General features: G+C 33.9%; 2 protein-coding genes and 1 long non-coding RNA gene across 6 annotated transcripts in view; 1 reads left to right on the top strand and 2 right to left on the bottom strand.

The window, feature by feature from the left end:
• slc2a2 (solute carrier family 2 member 2) overlaps positions 1-14,928 on the bottom strand; it is a 26,836-nt gene extending 11,908 nt beyond the window's left edge. The window contains exons 1-8 of the mRNA XM_056476045.1: positions 14,816-14,928; positions 11,733-11,828; positions 11,378-11,577; positions 9,541-9,665; positions 8,090-8,205; positions 5,293-5,455; positions 2,795-2,982; positions 649-753 (exon numbers count right to left, since the gene is read on the bottom strand). Of these exons, the coding sequence (XP_056332020.1) occupies positions 649-753; positions 2,795-2,982; positions 5,293-5,455; positions 8,090-8,205; positions 9,541-9,665; positions 11,378-11,577; positions 11,733-11,828; positions 14,816-14,824 (1,002 nt within the window). The 5' untranslated portion in view covers positions 14,825-14,928. The remainder of the gene's footprint in view (positions 1-648; positions 754-2,794; positions 2,983-5,292; positions 5,456-8,089; positions 8,206-9,540; positions 9,666-11,377; positions 11,578-11,732; positions 11,829-14,815) is intronic.
• A 321-nt stretch (positions 14,929-15,249) lies between these two features.
• Positions 15,250-21,400, bottom strand: part of tnika (TRAF2 and NCK interacting kinase a) — a 160,946-nt gene continuing 154,795 nt past the window's right edge. For all 4 annotated transcript variants that reach the window (XM_056476013.1, XM_056476021.1, XM_056476028.1 and 1 more), the window contains 2 exons: positions 19,500-19,639; positions 15,250-17,176 (listed from right to left, as the gene is read on the bottom strand). In XM_056476013.1, coding sequence (XP_056331988.1) covers positions 17,093-17,176; positions 19,500-19,639 — 224 coding nt within the window. In that variant the 3' untranslated portion in view covers positions 15,250-17,092. The remainder of the gene's footprint in view (positions 17,177-19,499; positions 19,640-21,400) is intronic.
• On the top strand, positions 16,202-19,939 carry LOC130243765 (uncharacterized). Its single transcript, XR_008839167.1, has 3 exons — positions 16,202-16,286; positions 17,011-17,200; positions 19,521-19,939. It is a non-coding gene; the product is annotated as an uncharacterized LOC130243765 (long non-coding RNA).

Below are 21,400 nucleotides of genomic sequence, written 5' to 3'. Positions count from 1 at the left end.
TTATTTTATATTATTTTAAAGAAAAATACTATTTCTTTCTTTAGGGTTAAAGCAAATTGCACGACTTCTTTCATATTACTTTCACGCACCAGATTGATCGAAGCGCTTCTGAATGGATTATTTGATTTAGAGCAGCTCTTGACTCATTTCTCAGAACTGTTTTCTCTTGCAGGCTGCCCTTGAACTAACAGAGATAAACACGGCAAAGTCCCCACCGCCAACATACGGCTGCTCCCCAGCCCTGTGAAGCCAGTGAAGACAGACCTCAGATCCAGCGGTTATTAGAGCTTATTATATAATCCGTTCACAAGATTCATGCTGAGGTGTCTCATTGGGGCAGGGTGTGCATGTTATATAGTATGTCACACATGATAATGTCAGCATGCATTTGTATAAATCTACCCCGAATAAAGCACATACTTTGATCTAGTGCTAATAAATGTGAATCTGCCTTGCAATTTGTTGTCTGAAGAACCGAATTTTGTCGTCTCAACCGAGTCGGAATTATCTGCAATGTAAGCTGGAGTTACTGTCAAAAGGCATTAAGGGAAGTAAGAGCCGTGAGGCAGCAAACTCTCTGCTGTTTCCAAGAGACATGAGCCTGTTTCTCAGCAGCCAGTGTTTGTCTTTAAATTAGTGTCTGTTTACCGACACAAGGGTGAAAATGATGTTTATAACTCCCACTCCGATAGTGGCATACACAGGCTGACCGACCCCCGCCGTCTGGAAGATTGAAGTCGAGTAATAAAAGATCTAAAGGGAGGAAAAAACACAAAGACAAGATCAAATATTAGTTTTGTTCATAAAACGGCAATCAAAATGTTATTTTAAAAGAGAATTTGAGTATAAAGGTAGATTAAGCGTGAAGTAATAGAAGCTCTAGAGAGAAAAAAAAAACACAAAGACAAGATGTTGTCCATAGATGTCAATAGAGATCTCATTTTTTGTTAATTAAATGTAATATTAAATGTAATATCTAGTCAATCAAAATAGTTTTTAAATATAATATAAGCATGTAGGTAGACTGAGAAAGATCTATTTTAGTATTATAGTAATTCAAATGAAAAAATAAATAATAATGTCAAGTGAAATGTTTTGTCTTTTAACAGAATGCAAGTATAAAAGCATAATGAGCGTAAATGACTAGATCTAGAAACAAAGTCAATCTAAGGGGTTTTTAAATTAGAATGTGAGTATAGAGGCAGACTGAGCACAGATGAAAGATCTAAATATACATATATTTATATATAAATATAACTTTTTTTGATCATTTTATATAAAGGTAGACTGAAAAAATCCAAATATGCCAACCAAAGGTTTTTTTTTTTAACAGAATGAGACATATAAATGTGGTATAAGCGTAAATTAATGAAAGTTTAGACAGAAAAAAACAAAACATTTATCATTTTTTTTAATTATTAGAATGTGAGTATAAAGAAAGATTGAGTTTATATTAAAAATCTAAAAACAAAAATGTCCTCCCAAAAAAATTACACAGGAATGCGAGTATAATGTTAGAATGAGCAAAAATTAATAGAAGTTCTAGAAATAAAAATTAAATGTCAATATTTTTGTCATGAGAATGAGTATAAAGGTAGAATAAGCATAAATGACTAAAAGAGCTAAAAATAAAATGTCAGTCAATTTTTTTCATGAGAATGTCAGCATAAAGGTAAATTGAGCATAGATTGATTAAAGATAGAAAAATAAGTCAACCAAAAATGTATTATTTGTCAATAATATCTACAATTAGTCAATCAAGATTTTTTATAATAATGTCAAGTGAAATGGTTCTTTTAACAGAATGCAAGTATAAAAGTAAATGAGTGTAAATTAACACAAGATCTAGACAAAAATGTCAATCAAAAGGGATTTTCAATTAGAATGTGGATATAAAGGCAGACTGAGCACAGATGAAAGATAAAAAATATATCAAACTTTTTGAGAATGTGAATATAAATGTAGACTGAAATACTCCAAAAATGTCATGTTATTTTCAACCGAATGACACATGTAAACGTGGAATAAGCATAAATTAATAAAATATCTAGAAGAAACAAAATGTCTATCAAAACGTGTTTTTTATTAGAATGTGGGTATAAAGGGAGATTGAGCGCAGATTAAAAATCTAGAAACAAAAAAAATCATGAGAATGTGAGTATAAAGGGAGATTGAGCATAAATAAAAAACTTAAATGTCAATATTTTTGTCATGAGAATGAGCATAAGGGTAGAATGAGCATTAATGACTAAATGAGCTCCAAAAAAAAAATCTGTCAGTTTTTGTTTCATGAGAATGTGAGCATAAAGGTGGATTGAGCATAGATTAATTAAAGGTAGAACAATAAATGTCAACCATAAGGTTTCTTTTTCCAATAGAGTAAGAGTACGAAGGTGGAATTAGCATAAATTAATAAAGATCTCGAGAAATCCAAAAATGTCAATAAAAACACTTTTATCACTAGAAGCTGAGTCTAAAGGTAGACTGAGAATAAATTAATAAGACATCTAGAAGAAAAATTAATGTGAGTATATTGCAGTTTGAACATCGATTAAAGATTTAGAAAATGTCAACCAAAAAGTTTTTTTTTTCAACAAAATGTGAGTAAAAAGGTGGAATTAGTGTAGATTAATAAAAGATCCAGCAAAAAAAAAACTATAATTAATCAATAATGTCAAGTGAAATGATTTTTAGAATGTGGGTGATAAAACAGATCTAGATTAAATAAAGATCTAGAAATCAGTCACAATGTTTTTTTAACTGGAATATGTGTATAAAGTTAGAATGAGCGTACAGCATTGATCCCGGAGAACTGCTGAGACAAATGCATCATGAGGGCCACAAAGAGCTGCTGGCGGTACACAGAGGAGCGGAGCAGTCTCAAGATAGACATTTTGGCTTCTTTCATGGCCTCCTCCTTCTCTGCCTTCATCTCAGCGATGTCCTTGGAGGTGTCATAATCTCCCTTTAGCCTCTTCAGACCTAGCAGAAAGACAAAAGAAAGACTTGATCGTCATTATTTTGTATGATCTTTGTAATTTTTTAGAAAATAAAGCCCTGTTGACATCTTTAAGGCCCTGTTTACACTTCTACGTTTTAGGCTGTTTTCAATCTAAAACGCTGCTGTATCGTCTCAGTGTGGACGGGGGAAAACAGGGGCAGGGCTGCAGACATTCGCCTATTTGATTGGGGCTTTTTCCTCAATATTAAGTAGCCTACACACAGTTCAGTCCTGCATCCTCTCCTTGTATGTTCAGACTTCACAAGTTTGATATGGAAAACAAACTCCTGAGGATTCATCGGTAAATCTTCAAAGAGAACAGTGTACTTTATAACCTTATTCACATCACCCTGGCTATGCAGTTTCACTATCTTAACATAAAACAAAAACATGATATAAGTCACTGTCTATTTTCATTTTGAGACACCAAAAATGTTGAGGCGTCGTGTAGCTACATTATATGACCGTCATCTTCATGCATATTTATAACAAAATTGAGCCTATAACATAACTGCCTCCTTTCATTTTCATTGAAAATACGAAACATACCCTCTCTTTCATTGAATATCAGTTTTAATAATTAATAATGGCCATTATAAAAGGATAACGTACAATAAGTTTATACATAAAGGCAAGCAATCAGTCAGATGTTCAGAATCAGTGTCCGCAGTTACATTACTAAATATATTAATCTAACTTATCTTTGCGCTCAGCCAAAACTCGTTACCTGACAACAAGTAATAGATTCAAAAGACCAAAGTCGGGGAATATGTCGCTAGATATAGACAACAAGATGAATTAAATATCACGTTTAACAAATATAGTGACATTAGATCCAACGGTAGATCCTTGATGAACAGTCCGACGCGCACAGCTCACATTTGGGTATAATCTCAAAGCACGCTGCAGTGCATGCCAGAGTGTGTGTGTGGTCACATGATGTGCGTTTTAACCATTTTAATGTAAACGCAGAGTTGTTCAGAAACGCTGGGTGAAACGCTAGTGTGGACGCGGATCGTTTTCATTCATTTTTCAGAGTGTAATGATACTTTTACTAATGGATTTTAAATGGACCACTAGAAGCAAAGAACCACTTATGTTTTAGCGAACTTATCCCTGCTAAAAAATCCAGCTTAAACCAGCCTAGGCTGGTTGGCTGGTTTTAGCTGGTTGACCAGCCTGGTTTTAGAGGGGTTTTGGCCACTTTTAGGCTGGTTTCCAGCCATGGAAAATGACCAGCTAAATCCAGCTAAAACCAGCTTGACCAGCCTGGTTTAAGCTGGACATAGCTGGTTTTGGCTGGGCTTCCAGCCTGGCAAGTTGGTCAAGCTGGTTTTAGCTGGTCATTTTCCAGACTGACCAGCTAAGACCAGGCTGGAAATGGCTGGATACCAGCCTGAAAGTGGCCAAAACCCCTCTAAAACCAGGCTGGTCAACCAGCTAAAACCAGCCAACCAGCCTAGGCTGGTTTAAGCTGTTTTTTTCAGTAGGGATGTATTGGCATTGCTACCCAATTCAGAAGTATTCCACACATATGAGCCATTTTCTTTGCACATAACACAAATTTGTTGTATTTTCTCAGTCTTTTGACAGTATATAACCTGCCGTGATCATTGCTGTTCTTTGGCCAATATATTAATGTTGAATATTTATACAATAAATCATATACAATAGGAAAAGCAGCTTCATAAATGTGGAAAATACAGTAGATTTGGAGGATTTAGTCTGATTATCGTGTCATTATTTACTGACAGTACAAAAATATTATTGTGGTAGATCAGCACAGAGTTATTATTAGTATCCAGCAGCGGTTATGAGCAGTAGGAAATTGAATTCATTAAGGAAAAAGAACGAGACAGACATTCAGGAAATTGCCTGTTTTGGGCAATCTGTAACAGCGGATAGTGGTCTACACTTTGACTTCACTTAGCTTCCAAAAACATTAGTCTTTTCCTTTATACTTCATTCTGAACTTGCACTATAAAAATGCAAGGTTGTCATAACCCAATGTTGGGTCATAAATGAACAAACCCAACCATTGGCTTAACAAAGTGTAATTTAAATGTAATTGAAAAAAGTCATTTTCATCATCGACCCAACGTTGTGTTATGACGACCCAGCTTTTAAGAGTGTATTATATTCTCATGTTGTGAATTTATTTGATAAACTTGTCTCTGTACTGACCCTAACATGACCTTTGTTTTTAACACTGTGCTAAACGCTCTCTCTATAAATACAAATAGCAAGTGTAAGTAGCAAGAATAAGGAGTGAGAAGGCTTTTGGCACATACTCTTGCAGGCGTCTTCCACTTTTCCTTGTTTGATGTAGAGATATCGAGGGCTCTCTGGACACACCAGCAGCAGCAGACTCTGCAGGATGGCAGGAGCTCCAGAAAGACCCAGCAATACATGCCACATGTAATCATTTCCCAGCAGGAAATCCAGACCAATGACCTGCGGACAACAAGGACACCTGCACACTACTTACAACTTCTAGAGCCGAAAAAGAATTACAAAGATGTTTAAACATGGACGTCTTGGATAAAACAAGACTAAATTTGGGAGTTCTTAGTTAAGAAAATCCAACAGATGATTAACATTCGTCCAAAGCTAGACTAGTCATCAAATAGACAGCTTAGACAGACTTCATATGTGTGGTCATTCATTCCTGTCTATTTATTGACTAGTGCGTTATTTAACTATTGTTAAATGTCTATTAGATATTCACTAACAGCCCAAATTTAGCCTTGTTTTAGCAAAGATGTCTAACTTTAGATGTCTGTTAGGCTTATTTTAAATATTTGAAGATGCTTGCTGGGTTATAATGCGAGTACACACATTTACAGTTAGAAAAAGGGATGGAAAGTGTTTATAGGTTTTTAAATATGGATATTTTAATGATGACAGAAGGCCTCCATTCACCCCTGAAGCTGTGTGTGAGGAATGTTTTATTTTGGATTTATGCACTGTATTTACTGTAACTTCTTTTAAACTGAAGACTGATTGAACACCTGCCATTCTAAAGTGTTTTAATATATCGTCACCTTGAAATTATAAGGTTGTACCTGCGTTCTGAATGATTTTGAGATATCCCTCTACTGCACGGTCACCATATGGCAACATGATACTTTTGTTCATTTCCCTGCCACTGTTTATTAAAGACCACCATTATTATTTTTTTTTTTGTTGGAAAGAGAAGACCTTAGAGTAGCCAATGATGTGCTTTGGTTAAGTCACATGACACGCAGTGCTTTTCTGTAGCACGATTTCTGACAGACTGGCGTATATTGTGAGTAGTTGCTGAATGCAAATGTAAACGTCAATAAAAACAAAGGATCAAATTATGTCAGATCCATAAAAAAATCTGAAACATCACCTCCAGTAAGTTATGATGACATATTCACAACTCAAATTTTTTAAATCAGATTAGTTTCTTGTAAATCGATCAAATGTATGTGTTGCCAAATGGCAACACTGTGCAATAGCGGAACATGCAATATTGCAATGGGTTAGCTAGCTAGCAAGGTCAGCTGTGAACCTTTAAGCTGTAACAATAACAACATGAATGCTAGTAATATAATGTTGATTAGTCATGTGTTAGTGACATTTGCATTATGGATACAATTTTAATGGCAATACTACTTTTGAATAGATATGAATTCAGGGAACAGTGTATTAGCGAGCACCACCATGTTCTATGGTAAGTGAAAGAAGAAAAGGACAGAACTGGCTCTTCCTGCAGATGAAAGTGAGGATGAGATGGGTTTTAGTGACCATGAGAATGATGCAGACTGGACATTTGATGGAGACAGTTCAGCTAAGTTAGCTCTGAGGCAGACAAGACAGGCGTAGTATAGTATATAGTATATATTATATTTAAACATTGTTAGCTAGTAGCTACATTATTCTGATGCATCTGGATATATTAGACTTGTTATCTATTTTATATATTTGTTATAATATTTACTGGAGAAAATATTAATATTCACTGTATGTTGTATAGATGATAATACAATATTAGGTTTGTTTTTAATAATATTCAGCAAAAAAAGAATGGAATAAATGAAAGCTGTTGAAATATGAGTTGTTGAAAAGTATGTAGAAGGTGTCGTTTATAAGATCTGTGTTAAAGCTTATAATACTGCAACACCAATTAAATTATCTCAAACAACAAAATTATTAATTATAAGAAAAGTTTTGAATTTGAAATTTCTAAATTAGAGCCATTGTTGGACGTTGTTGTCATATGGCAACATTTCATAAAGTACCTTAAAAAAAATAAAAAAATGTTTCCCACATTTTTCACAGCACTTCAAGTTAAGCCATTTTAAGAAAAGAAAAACTGTCAATTTTTTTTTAATAGATTTATCATAATGCGTGTGGTAGAGGGATATTGAGCTTCAAAGTTTTTGCATTCCATATAGCAAACAGTATGTAACATTTGTTTTATAAATAAAAAGTCTTAAAATGTAAACAACTTATGAAAAAACCTCCCATAATGTAAATAAGTTGTGTTTTCTTCACTTTCGCCAATTGGTGAAGTTTTTTTTCCCCTCTCTGCTGTCACCACTAGCTTGCATGGTTTGGGATGGGTAGAGCTGTGCATCGATGGATTTGCTCTTCAGTGTTTGGACTCTCAGTAGTGACTATTAATCCACACTGAACTGACCTCAACTGAACTGAACTTAAACTCAGTAAATTGAAACAGTGTAGTTCAGTTTTCAATGACCTTGGCCTATGAAGCTGCTTTGACACAATTTACATTGTAAAAGCACTATACAAATAAAGGTGAACTGAAAATTGAATCATTTAATAAGAATATGTCAATAACAGATAGAACCTTATAATTCTGAGGTGACGATATCTCCAAATGGATTCATCAGAAAGAAGAAAGTCATACAAACCTACCTGCCTTTTTGGGTGAATTAACCCTTTAAGGCAGTTCTGAAGGTAAAACATGTCAAACATGTTATTAATAAAGTGTAAATGCATCGATGTTTAATATTAAAATGCATTGATGTTTTAAAGAAATTGTTTCAGGAGATTGTTCTGTTATGTACTACAATCAAACACAGAAGTGGCACTCACTTGACTAATAAGGATGCCAATGACAATAGCCAGCTGGTGGAGCGCTCCCATTGCCCCTCTGTACTTCACCGGAGAAATCTCTCCAATGTAGAGCGGCACCAGGCCAGATGACAGACCTGCAGCACATATCTCACATTTACCAAACATACGTGTACACAGTCAGATAACTAAAGCATGTGAAATTTCAAGTTCATTTAGTTGGAAATCTGAGACTCTAAACAAACCTGCATCAAATATGAACGGTTAAACATGACGCTGTTTACTCTTTCTGAAGGTTACACCTCTTCATCTATAGAGGGCAACAAGTGATCAATAGTCTGAATCAAGAAAGCATTCAGCTGATTTGTTCAAAACAATAATTCATTCAGAAATGATGCACGGGACTACCTATGAATCAATGGATCTAATTGTATCACATACTGTATATAGTAGTTCATTTGGTCAGGAAACGTGTAATGTTGGCATAACAATTACCAATGCTATTACTGTCAAAACAGCTGTCAGTACTATATCTAAAACATAAACTATCCAATGTTATTTTAATCTTGAAGTATTGTATAAAAGATTTGAAAGTTTGTACAACTCTCGTGTACAACATTAGATTTAAACTATTACTAGACCAAAGTCTCTTCAGCTCACTATTGCTACATTTATTTATTCAAAGTACAATAATATTTAAACATTTATTTTACTTCAAAATACCTGTTTTCCATGTGTATACATTTTTATTGTGTAATTTGTTTCTTTGATGGCAAAACTGAATGTTTAGCATCATTTCAGTGACACGTACTATTTAGAAATCGTACAACAAATCATAAATGACTAAACAAATATGACATAATGTATTCCCTCACTGTTAACCTTGATATATCTGGAAGGTTTTGTGATTCAAGATGATATATATATATATTTTTGATGGACCTCTTTTGTATAATCCTTCTTTTAGATGTTGCTAAACCTCTCATGTTAAATGATAATATATGGACTGAACAAATATGGTGCACTTTGTTTTCTCACTGTCAACTCAGAAAGTCTGGAACAATATATATTTTATATTTATTACTATTATTATCATTATTATTTCATGCCGTGGTTGTGGTGGGGAGGGGTAATGTACTGCTTTAAATTGTATATGGAAAAACTCATAAAATAAATATTCAAAAAGAATGCAGAAACCGTGAAATATTCTGAAAAAAATGGCTGTTTTATATTTTTCTGAAACTTGATTTATTTCCAAATGCTGTTGTTGATTAAGGACATGTAAGATTGAACAAAAGTGAGATTTTTGTAATTTAATTTTAAATAAATGATGTGTTGAACCTTTTAAGTCACCAAAATGAGCTCTAAAAGAGTTTAAGACACTGAAAACGGGAGAAATAATGATGAATTTTTCATTCGCAGCAGTACATTTCATGTGACTAATAAATAAAGGCTAATTTCTTTCTTCTTACCACAGTACAATCCCATTATAGCACGTCCTGCTATCACCATGAGGTGAGGTGTGCCCATCTTAGCCAGACCCATGAGCAGTCCTGCTGTTATGGCCAGGACATTTATAGCCAGCATGCCTTTGATCCTGCAAGATCAATATTACACAGACAGGGCCACAAATGAGTCACAACTGAATGCATCTAAACTTATAAAGCTCAATTCTGTCTAAAGCGTAAATGATTGCTCTTACTTTTAATTTCAACATTTGATCCATTTCTTAGTGAATATGGACAACATATATTGGTGCATGTTTTATTTTTATATAAAATAAAAATGTGGTCAACTAACATATTTAGAATTAAAAAAACATTTAAATTTAGATGAGGTGCTGCACAAAAAATACAATAAGATAACAATAATAATTTAATGTCATTGATAATTGAGAAGTGGGACAAAACAGGGTGCAAAATTAAAACGAAGAAAAGTTAAGCTATTGAGCTTTAATACAACCTCCCAAAACCATGCCATTACTTACTGTCAACATCATCAGACATTAAACAGCATTTTACACATCCTCATAGTAGCAACCAATTACAAACATGTGACCAACCAACAATTATTAGACAAATATAAAATAGCAAAATTAATTATTATCAAAATATGAATCTGACAGTGGTGATGAAGCCTGAATTTGTCATTTTAATGATCAAATTCATTGAAACCATCAATTACTGTATTAAAACAAACACAATAAACAATGGGAATGTTATTGTTTCAACAGCCCTTTTCCCAAGATTCACACAGGTTTAAGAAAACCTGATGTTGTTGAGATATTAGGCATATCTTTCCCAAACATACAGAGTTTATGACTGATTTATTACATTTTAATAAATGTCTGACGTTGTTAAGATAAAATGGGCACACACCTCTGAAATCTTATAAAACATGAATGTGTCTTTGAAAAAGAAACTTACCTTGATATGAGATGTCATTAAATGTTGTAATTTTGATAAAACAAACGTTTTTTTTCATTAATAAAATAGTATTTATATCCATTTAACTGCATATGAATGACTGGACCCTTCACTGTTGATGTATTTTAGATGTAATTCAATTCAATTAAATTCACCTTTATTTGTATAGCGCTTATACAATGTAGATTGTGTCAAAGCAGCTTCACATAAAAGATCATAGTAAATAGGAACAGTGTAGTTCAGTTTGTAGTGTTTAAGTTCAGTTCAGTTTAGCTCAGTTCAGTGTGGTTTAAAAATCACTGAGAGTCCAAACACTGAAGAGCAAATCCAACGATGCGCAGCTCTACAGATCCCAAACCATGCAAGCCAGTGGCGACAGCGGAGAGGGAAAAAAAACTTCACTAATTGGCGAAAGTGAAGAAAAAACCTTGAGAGAAACTAGTGAGTAGACTATAAGTGCCATAAATATGATATAATAATGATAACGATAAATTGAAGGAGATAGTTGTGTTAAATAAATTATAAATCCATCATAACATTTACAACTGAAAATATTTGTATTTTTAAAAAACCTAATAGCAGGTGATTATCATGTAATATTTAGTGTGGTCTCCCTGATTTTTTCCCCCATTTCATTTAATAATTTCAATTAAAATATTCATTGGGGCGAACCATGATCTCAAAGTTAATTAGGTAGATAAGTTCCAACTTTAATTTTTAAACTCATGGCATGTGAATATGACGAGTGTTTTCCTGAGAAATTCAGTTACCGAGTACTAATTTAAGGTACAAACTGAAACCATTTATTGCATTTAATTGCCTTTGAGCCTTTCCAGTTTTATCTAATCACAAATAATATATTACAAGTTCACAGATACTCCACCTTCCACGGAAGTCGCCCACAAAGCTCACTAAAAAGGAGGACAACATGCCTCCGACGGAGAAGATGGCGACGGATAAAGACCAGTACATGACAACTGATGGATCGGTGGGCTCTTCATGCTCGGTGCCATTTCCCCCTTCACTACGGGCCAGATCTTCACTATAGACACCGAGAGATCTTGCGTAGTGCCGCTCAATGACCTACAACACAGATGACACACTGCTATGACTAAATCACATCCTAATAATGATAGCCAACAATAGTGCCTTAGTTGTGTAATCTCGAGGAGATAAATGCATATCATTCTGGCTCAGAATGCAGTTGTGAAGGTTGGAAAGATGGTGTGATGAGTGACCTTCTGTGGGGCATTGATGACGCCCAAGCTGTATCCCATCTGCAGAGAGCCGAGAGCAGCTGTGAACACCGCCAGAGCGAGCGTGCCTGTTAACTGCTGCCAGACATGAAAACACACACATTTACTGTGTCATTGATTCGCTTTTGATATGTGCAGGTTGTTCCGTTAAAAATAACAAAAGGCTATAAAATGCATTCATTAAAATGCACAAGTACATACAGTATCTTACTCTTAGTCAGAACTTTTAATAAGCCTTTAAATGAATGAAAGAAAATTTGAATAACACTTTGTAATACGTTTTCATCTAATATTAGTCAACTACACAACATAAACAACGAAAAATAACTTTAGTTGACGTTAATTCCATCATTTAGCTATAAATATATCTTTTTAAAATTGGAAGTTGCAGTTGTCAACATTACTTAAAGGATAGTTTACTCAGAACCCACAATTCTGTCAAACTGATACCATAAGTAGGAAAAAAAAAATAGGGCTGTGGACATAAAGGTCTGCCGACTACCAACATTTTTCAAAATATCTTCATTTTTGTTCAGGAGGGAAAAAAGTAACTCAAAGTTTGGAAGCATTTGAGAGTGAGTGAATTAAATAGTGATTAAATTTAGTTTTTGGCTTAACTATCCATTTAGTGGATAACTATTAACTAATGCCGACAGATTATTAAATATATTATATATACTTTGTTTACTACAATAGCTAGTCGTTCAATACATTTTGCAACAAATGAAACTTTAGTGTTCTCGAAAAATGTATGCGAACTAAAATGTGGCAGAAATGTGGCCTAATGGAAGCTGGTTCCCGCCAAGAATAAAACATAAACAAATAAAGGCAATCTATAAGTTTGGGACCACATAAATGCGAGGTATAAAAACATCGTTAAAGAATATCGCATTTCTCCTCTCTTTTTTCCTCAGAACTGCCGAATGTTTAATTCAGGATTGCTTGATACAAACTCAAACCTAAATAAATATAGGCCTATTAAGCAAAACGCACTTTAAACCATTTCAAATCCTTTACATCTTTCCTCCTGTCAGATGCGGTTTAAGGTTGTATACTTGCCTGTAAAGTTACAAATTCTTGCAAATGTTTTCATTTCATATGATCATCCTGACAACAAAATCTCAAGGTTTCGCGCGTATGCGCGTCAAAAAGCGGGAAAATGCCCTTCAGCAAGTGAAAGCTCAACAAAACAGCATCTAATGGTTACGGCTCAACAAATTGCAGTTATGACACTATATTTTTATTATTATTGATATGTTACTGAACGAGGACCTGATTTATATTAGGTAAGTGTCATGTAAAAAAAAATCTTAATTTGATAAAACATACAATCGTAGCCTGTTTACTGTTTAGAAAAACCTCTAAATAATTATGACGTTTGTGCTCTGATAATCTTACAATTCGACAGTTACCCATACAATCAAACCTTTTTGAGGTATTATGGTATGATCTATAACTTCATCCCTCAAAGTGTTTTGGGACACAACATGAATACAATTAGATAGATGGTACAAAATATCTTTTTATGTACAGTACATACTAATAGTTAAAGACACATAAAATAAAACAAGGTTTTATTTGTTAACATTACTTGATATTAAAGTGTCAATATAGTAAAATAAAATGTCTTCTAAATTCACTAGGATTAGTTCATGACAATTTCAGCATTAACCAAATTTTAATATACTTAAGCTCTGAGCAACACTAATCAAAAACATATACTGTAGTATAGGATTATGGATTTTGCATAATTTATGTTACAACTACAGTAAATGCATGCAACTACAACAAAATTTAAACCAAAAAAATCATCTGTTAACATCAGTTAATGCATTGTGAACTAACATGAGCATGATGATCTTTATTAATGAACATTAACCACGGTAAATCAATGCTGTACTGGTCATTGATAATTAACGACTACGGAAATTCTACATTAAAAGGCATTACAAAATACATTCTAATAAATTTGTGCTCATTTAATGAACAGTTTTTGCATTAAAATATCTGGATTTTACCATTTAAACTAATAACCATTTAGGCACAACAAACATGAATCAATTATATTTGTATTAACACATTGCTCTGTTTAATTGCGGAGCTGTAACAAAATCATCAATCATATCTGAAATGAAGTTAAATTGTGTCCATAATACCTCGTCATATTTTGAATATCTCAAATAATACTCATTTACCAGCACTGTACACATTATGTAAAAAGAATAATCAATTAACACATTGTTCATTACCATCACCCGTGTAAATATACTCTTATGTAAATAAACAGTCATAAAAACTCAATGACTAGCACTTTGTAGCATATACTACATTTTCAAACACACCTTTAACCTGCTGCATTTCTTAAAGTACTGAGAAACACTGTAAGCTGTCCTTGTTACACGTTTCATGCACTTCTTATAGTAATCACAATTAATTATCCATAAACACACGCAACTAACATTATCAACCAAATAGTAAACAGGTTACAGGCATGAAAGTGATTGGATTTACTACATTTTTTAAGGTAAGTGGTTGCAAACAATTCATAAGGGCTGAATTTAAGCAAACAATTTAAGTTTAATAATGTTCAACTTGATTTGTTTGTTTAAATTCAGCCCATATACGTTGTTTTCAACCACTTACCTAAAAAAAATGAGTAAATCCAACAAATAATGTTTTTTCAGTGTAGTTACACAGTAAAAACACCTTAAATTAGTGTTATTTTCCATAATTTGCATAAGTCAGCAGTTTTAGATTCTAAACCAAAAAATCATCTATACTCCGGTCAATTTTGCAGTTCATTATTTTTAGATTTACAACCAAATGTCTGCTTATTATGACAAATCTCAGCAACGTTAATGATAAACCTAGAATCACGATATAATCAGAGCGAATAACAACCGCAATCACTATCTTTCATTCATACCAGAGTAAATTTAACATGCAAGGCTTAAACCAATATCAATGAGACACATCATTTACATGATCAGCTTAATGCTAATTCAGACTCGAACCGAACACCAATTCATAATTCATTTGAATTCAAGCAAACAAAATCAATTTACCTTCTCCATTTTGCATGAAGTGCCAGCAAACGGCGCTCCTGGACATTAATAGTGGCTCCAAGGTTCTCTGCTGCTTTCCCAATACTTAGTAAATGATCAATCCTGTCACTGCGAGAACATGCCGAACGTGTGCTGCGCTCAGACCTTCTGCCCTGCTAATTATGTTTTCCCGCTGTTTATATGGAGCTTCAGGAAAATCATCTTCCTGTAGATTATTATTTACTGCTTTGAAATGATCACTTATATCATAATGATGGGTATATTGAATAGTGGCAGCACTATTTTTTCTGATCAATGTTAAAAGTTTCTGGTATTATATGTATGTGCTTGAAGACCAAGAGTTAATGTATTACATCTATCAGAGCAAAGTTCTCGGAGATACTGGAAATTTCACGAGCTCTGCGTAAACAGAGAGGACACCAACACCAGTCAAAAAAGGTACTTATTTGTTTTATTCTTTTTTCTTATCATAAAATAAAATTAAAAACAAACCAAAAAACAACAACAACAACAATAATAATTAAAAAAAGGGAGAGGGGAAAAAAAGAAAAGGGAGGACATAGTGCTTGTATCACTTTAAAAGAACCGAAAGTCTCGTTTAGAGCTTCGGAAAGAACGACGATCATTAAAAACGTATTAAGACAGAAACATTAAGTAACCATTCTTGAGTGTCAAATCATGTAGTCAATTAAAAGAGCGCAGCGAGGATCTTCACTGGCTGAACACAGTGTTTCACACAGCATACACACACGCATACATACATCAGCAGGACATTATTGCTAAAAAACCTCTCATTCCCTCACCGTTAAAATATCTTCTTCTGCTATGTAAGAGATGTGAAAGAAATATAAATATCTATATAGTGTGCAAACATCGAGTGACTTTGAGAACATCTAAAGCGTCCCACTGAGACCCAGCAGGCAAACATACAAAAAAAAAAACACGCAATAAAAATATAATAATACTAATAATCTAATGAACAATACATTGTGTTTAATATCTGTAGTAGTTTTGTACCAAGAGGGAAAGAGTTGATCTCTCTTACATTTATAAATGTTGAATTTTAAGTATCACTGTCATTGTAAAGACCCTTTTCCCTTTTTGGAATGTTTTAAGCCCCGGGTTAATTCGACTGATTAAACACTGCAAAATAAAACTGCAATCAATCAATGTTTAAATGCCAAAAAACAGACTTACGGGCTACAAATTAGAAGTTTTAGATGCAAAAATAGAAATCATGTGTTTCTAATGCTTGATTTCACGTTTAAATTTGTGCTCGGCACTAGAATAAAACATAAAAGTCCTCATCAATTCTCAATCGTCACTGAAATACAGGTGCTTTTATCCTTATTTTTATTATGTTTTCCATTTCTTGATTTCAGATATCATGTTGCTCCGACATACACATCCAGTGTCTACAAAACATGCAACCAGTGAAGGGAAGCGTGTGGCTACTGTGGATTTCACTCAGGTAACGTTCATGTTCCTGTTTCAAACATTCCAAAAAAAGGACCAAAAGACGTTAAAGAAAAACATGGTTCGCAACTTAAAGATCCAATCATAATCAGCTCAGCTCCTCCTTTCCCACCTCGAAGCTATTAAACAAACTGAACTATACTTCGAAATACAGTACTTTGGATAAATGTACAGTATATGGATCTTGTCGACAATATACAAATGAGCACCAGTGTTTGTTTCTTTTAAGTACGTCAGAAACCGGACACAAAAATAAAATCAATGGGCATCACGGATACTTGTGTAAGTGGCAGAAACGTTTGCCAATATCATAAAGTGAAACATCAAGAGACTAAAGCTTGGTCTTAGCCTGAGTGCTTTGCTAATGTTATCCTCACGTTTTTAAACACCGCCCATTTCTTTACAATCATGCAATTGACTAAAATCTCAGCGTAAACTGAAAGCCAATGGGGTAACCAGGGACTGGAAACGGAAATGGGGAGGATCCTAAAAAGGACAGGCTTTATTATTATTATTATTTTTTTTTTTACCAGAGGCCACAAATAAGGTCTAAAACAGAGTTCAAGTTAATCGGCGCCCTCTTTTGGGAGCTGCGCGCCACTGCAGGTGACGTCAGATACTGCACCTCCATGAGCCAGTGCTCTCTGCGTGCGGGACACACCCACGTCTCCGGGAACGATCCTCCAGAGTCTCTATAATAATTTGTTAATCTTTTTCAGACCAAAGTGTCAATGTACCGTGCGCTCACAGATGCAATGCTGACGGGGAGAAAGACTCCACAGTGTTGCTTGTGCAGGAGCTTCACCAGTTCATCAGAGAGTTCCTGTTCAGGGTCATGAAGAACACTTGACTGCTGCCGCCTGACCGCACCGAGGCGAAGAACACCTGCGGAATTAAAAAAAGAAAGATGTAAGCTTGTCAAAAATGACCTGTGTGGTTTTAGATTAACAACATTTCCTAGGGCTTAAGAGTTCATTGAATAATTGTGGAACAAAATTATATCCCATACAAAACAGAGAGCAAAATTTAATACCTTTTAAGACCTTTCCATACATTAAGACCTTATAACCACTTTAGGTTTCAACCGGAAACACTGTCTAGATTTTAACTTACAGTACATTTACTAAATATTAATGTAAGAAACTATTCCAAAACTAAAACATTATTCATATACTGAATAGAAATCTTTTAAATCTAGCTAATTCAGCAGGTGATGCCTATAGACATGCAGAAATACTGGTGTTGCCTTGGTTACTGCAGTATATAAAGCAGCATGATGTCAAATCTAGTAGGATTTCATTGATTTGGTAAACTACACAGCATCTTGATATTCGCAGATTTAATTCAGGCAAACTTAAGCATACAACCATTGCAGAATCAAAAAGTATATAAAATTGCATTTAAATAAAATAACATATAGCATGAAACTGAATAGTAAATGGCATTTAAGACTTTTTAATACTTTTTAAGGGCCTTCAATTTCTCTTTATTGATTAATCAGCTTTTAATACTTTTTAAGACCCCTCGGACACCTTGTTGAAGGCAATTACATTTAATACAGATTATTTACTATCATAATGACTGAGAGAATACAGTTAAATGGCTATAAAAGTCAAGATATTAGAGCAAAAACAGACCTTGTGGGATATTCTCATTCCTCATTTGATGTTGTGTAACTACATGGTTTAATACAAATAGGAAACAAATTCAGATGGAGCATTTTTACTCTAACCTCTTGACTTTTATAGCCATTCAACTGTATGCATAGAAATTGGATATTGATTTCACACTATAGATCAGTAAATAAAGAGTTAAGACCCACAACAGAGCTGGTATTTCTCCGATCGTCACACTGTGGGTTTCATTTCAAAATAAATGTGCGCTTTGAACAAATCGGGAGAACTAATGATTCAATGGGTCATTCCCATAAAGAAAAGCCTACTGTGTGGCTGAATCAATCAGTCATTTAAACCAATCCAATGTATAAATAACTCAATGTATTTGACGTTTTCCAGCACATACTGGCAGTTTAAGATTCTCATTATTTCATGAAATGGAGTTCATATTTTCTTAGATAAAACACTTTTTTGGTCGTTTGAAACCTGGATGTATTTCTTGCATTTGCAGAATAAAACATTTTTAAAACAAGTTTGTAACTAAACAGTTTTTAGAGTTTAGTAAATGATCCGTAAAGATATCTAAACAGAAATTTAGATGTAACTTGTGTAAGAAAAAACAAAACAAAAACATGGCTGGCCCCAATTTATAGTACTGTGAGTGAAATGGAGTAAGTAACTGGCATGACATTTTGGTAACACTTTAGCTTAGGTCAAAAATTCACGGTTCACAAACCATTAACTAACACTACTAGCTTAATAAACTACTAATTAGCTGTTCATTAATAGTTAGTAATGTAGAAGTTGAGTTTAGGTTTTGGGTAGGATCAGAGAAGCAGTATAAGGTTATACCTGAGGCTTCTTTAACGCAAAATTAATTTCAGTCCATTGACAGAGTAAAAATGGTAACACTTTACAATAAGGTTGTATTAGTTAATGTTAGTTAATGCATTTACTAATGTGAACAAACAATGAACGATACATTTATTACAGTACTTGTTCATTTTAGTCATGTTAGTTAATGAAAATACAGTTGTTCATTGTTAGTTCAAGTTAACTCATAGTGCATTAACTAATATTAACAAGCATCCTAACTTTTTAAAGATGGTAATAATGCACTAATAAAATCTTATAAAATCTCTTGTAAAGCTTGACTGTAAATTTAAGTGAAAATCTAATTTATTGTGCACACTGAAGTTGCTAAAGTTTAAATATACCATTTTCAGTTTAATAATGTAAAGCTTTTATTATTAATGCAAAATACTGCATAAAGATTATATATAATCTGAAATACAGAACTTGTGCAAATGAATCCACATTGCTATGGTCAGACACTTTCTTATCCGCTATCGCTTTATATATTAATTTTGTTGTTGAGAGGCAAGTATAGCACATATTTACACATACACATTTATATTTCTCAGCAATATATGTGTTATCTGGATCTTTTGCTGACAGCACAGTATTTTGTTGTTTGGGTATTTTAATGTTTTACCTGGGGTGAGGAACCAAAAAGACCTTCACTACAATATGCTGGACCCTTTGGTGATGATCTACAATAATAGCTGGATAGGGCCTGTGAAAAGTCTAACCTTGTCATTCCTCTCACACAGGAACTTGAGTCTCTGAGCTCTCTTGTGCATGAAAACCCCATCCAGGTGACCAGTTTCCACAGAGCGGATCTCAATGGCTTTCTCTCCCCAGCCCATGATCTGGTTGGAATGGATATAAGCTGCAAAACAGAACATTATTTTAAGCTCTCGTGTATCAAAAACAACAAACCATAGTTGATAAGCATTACCATCAGGATATTCTGTAAATCTGCTTAGAAATGATATAAGTTGTTAAATTGAAATCACTACATACGCACACACACTGTTGTTTCCTATCTTAGAGAGGACATTGTATAGACTTCCATTTGTTTTTATATCAGGTTAATGATACTGTCTATGGCCTAACCGTATACCCCAACACTCACAGAAATGTGCCAATTATGGGATACTAATAAAAAATAAATCTGGTCTATTTATAAGCAGTTTTAATCAATGATGAGCAGTAAAATGTCTTCTATATTGGGTTGTTTTCTTATTTCACTACATAAGTGAGGACTTTCAGAATCAGAATCAGTTTTATTGCCAAGTGTGCTTCACACACACAAGGAATTTGTTTTGGCTACAGAAGCGTCCAGTGTACATAAAGTGACAAGTGACAACACTAAATAAATATGAAAAAAATAAAATAAAAAAGATAAACATTAAACAGATGCGGTTAGTCAAGAAACCTGGATGTACAGATGTACAGATTGTTGTAAATATATAGGTTATAAGGTGCTGTGTACAAGTGCGTATGAGAAAGTATTGCACATATTTATTGCACAGTAGGGGAATATTTAACTGTTCATAAGGTAGACAGCCTGAGGAAAGAAACTTTTCCTGTGTCTGGCTGTTTTTGTGCTTGGTGCTCTGAAGCGCCGACCAGACGGTAACAGGTAGTGTGCTGGGTGTGAGGCGTCCAGAGTGATTTTGCGAGCCCTTTTACTCACTCTGGAAGAGTACAGTTCTTGAAGTGTAGGAAGGGTTGTGCCAGTGATTCGTTCAGCAGTCCGGACTATTCGCTGTAGTCTACGAAGGTCGGTTTTGGCAGCTGAGCCGAACCAGACGGTGATTGAAGTGCAGAGGGTGGATTGAATGACAGCTGAGTAGAACTGTACGAGCAGCTCCTGTGGCAGGTTGAACTTCCTCAGCTCAACCTGCCACAGGTATAGCTATACTTTTTAGGTATAGCTATACCTGTATGCACAGGTTTCCTTTACTCACTACGGTTTCCCTTAGTTTGTGGTTATTATGAGTTTTGAATTTATTTAAAATTTTGTAAGTATAATAAAATGGCCTTATTTGACATTTTTAGAAGTCTGAAATGAGAAATTGTCTGAGTTGGTCATGTACTGTAAATTATGAGTTTAATACCATGTATAATATATAATAGATCATTTCAAAAACGATTAAAAAAATCTGTTTTTTTTGTATGTTTGCACCAAAAAAAGTCCATCTTAACTCACTGTGCATAAACTAATATTTAACAAGCATGAATTTGGATGTTTATAATGCACTAATGAAACCTAGTAAAACTAATGAAATCATTGTAAAGTATGATAGTGAAAAATCAACTCATGGGGCTAATTTACTGCACAAACTGAAATTGCAAGAGTTTTAATATCATTTTTTCTGTTTAATACTGTAAAACGGTTTTCATTATAGCAAAACACTGCATAAAAAACTTATATGTCATAATATACATCATGTTGTTTTTTTTATTTCACTATATAAGTGGGAACGTTTTAGGTATAGCTATACCTGTACGCACAGACACGCAAATCTACGGTTTCCCATAGATTGTGATTAATATGTCCTTTAAAAATTATTTACAATTTGGATGCTGAAAAGTATAATAAAATGGACTCTTTTGACACTCTTAGAAGTCTGAAATGAGAAAT

This window comes from Danio aesculapii, chromosome 2, assembly GCF_903798145.1.
Source record: "Danio aesculapii chromosome 2, fDanAes4.1, whole genome shotgun sequence".
Classification (NCBI taxonomy): domain Eukaryota; kingdom Metazoa; phylum Chordata; class Actinopteri; order Cypriniformes; family Danionidae; genus Danio; species Danio aesculapii.
This window is presented reverse-complemented; position numbering and strand designations above follow the sequence as displayed.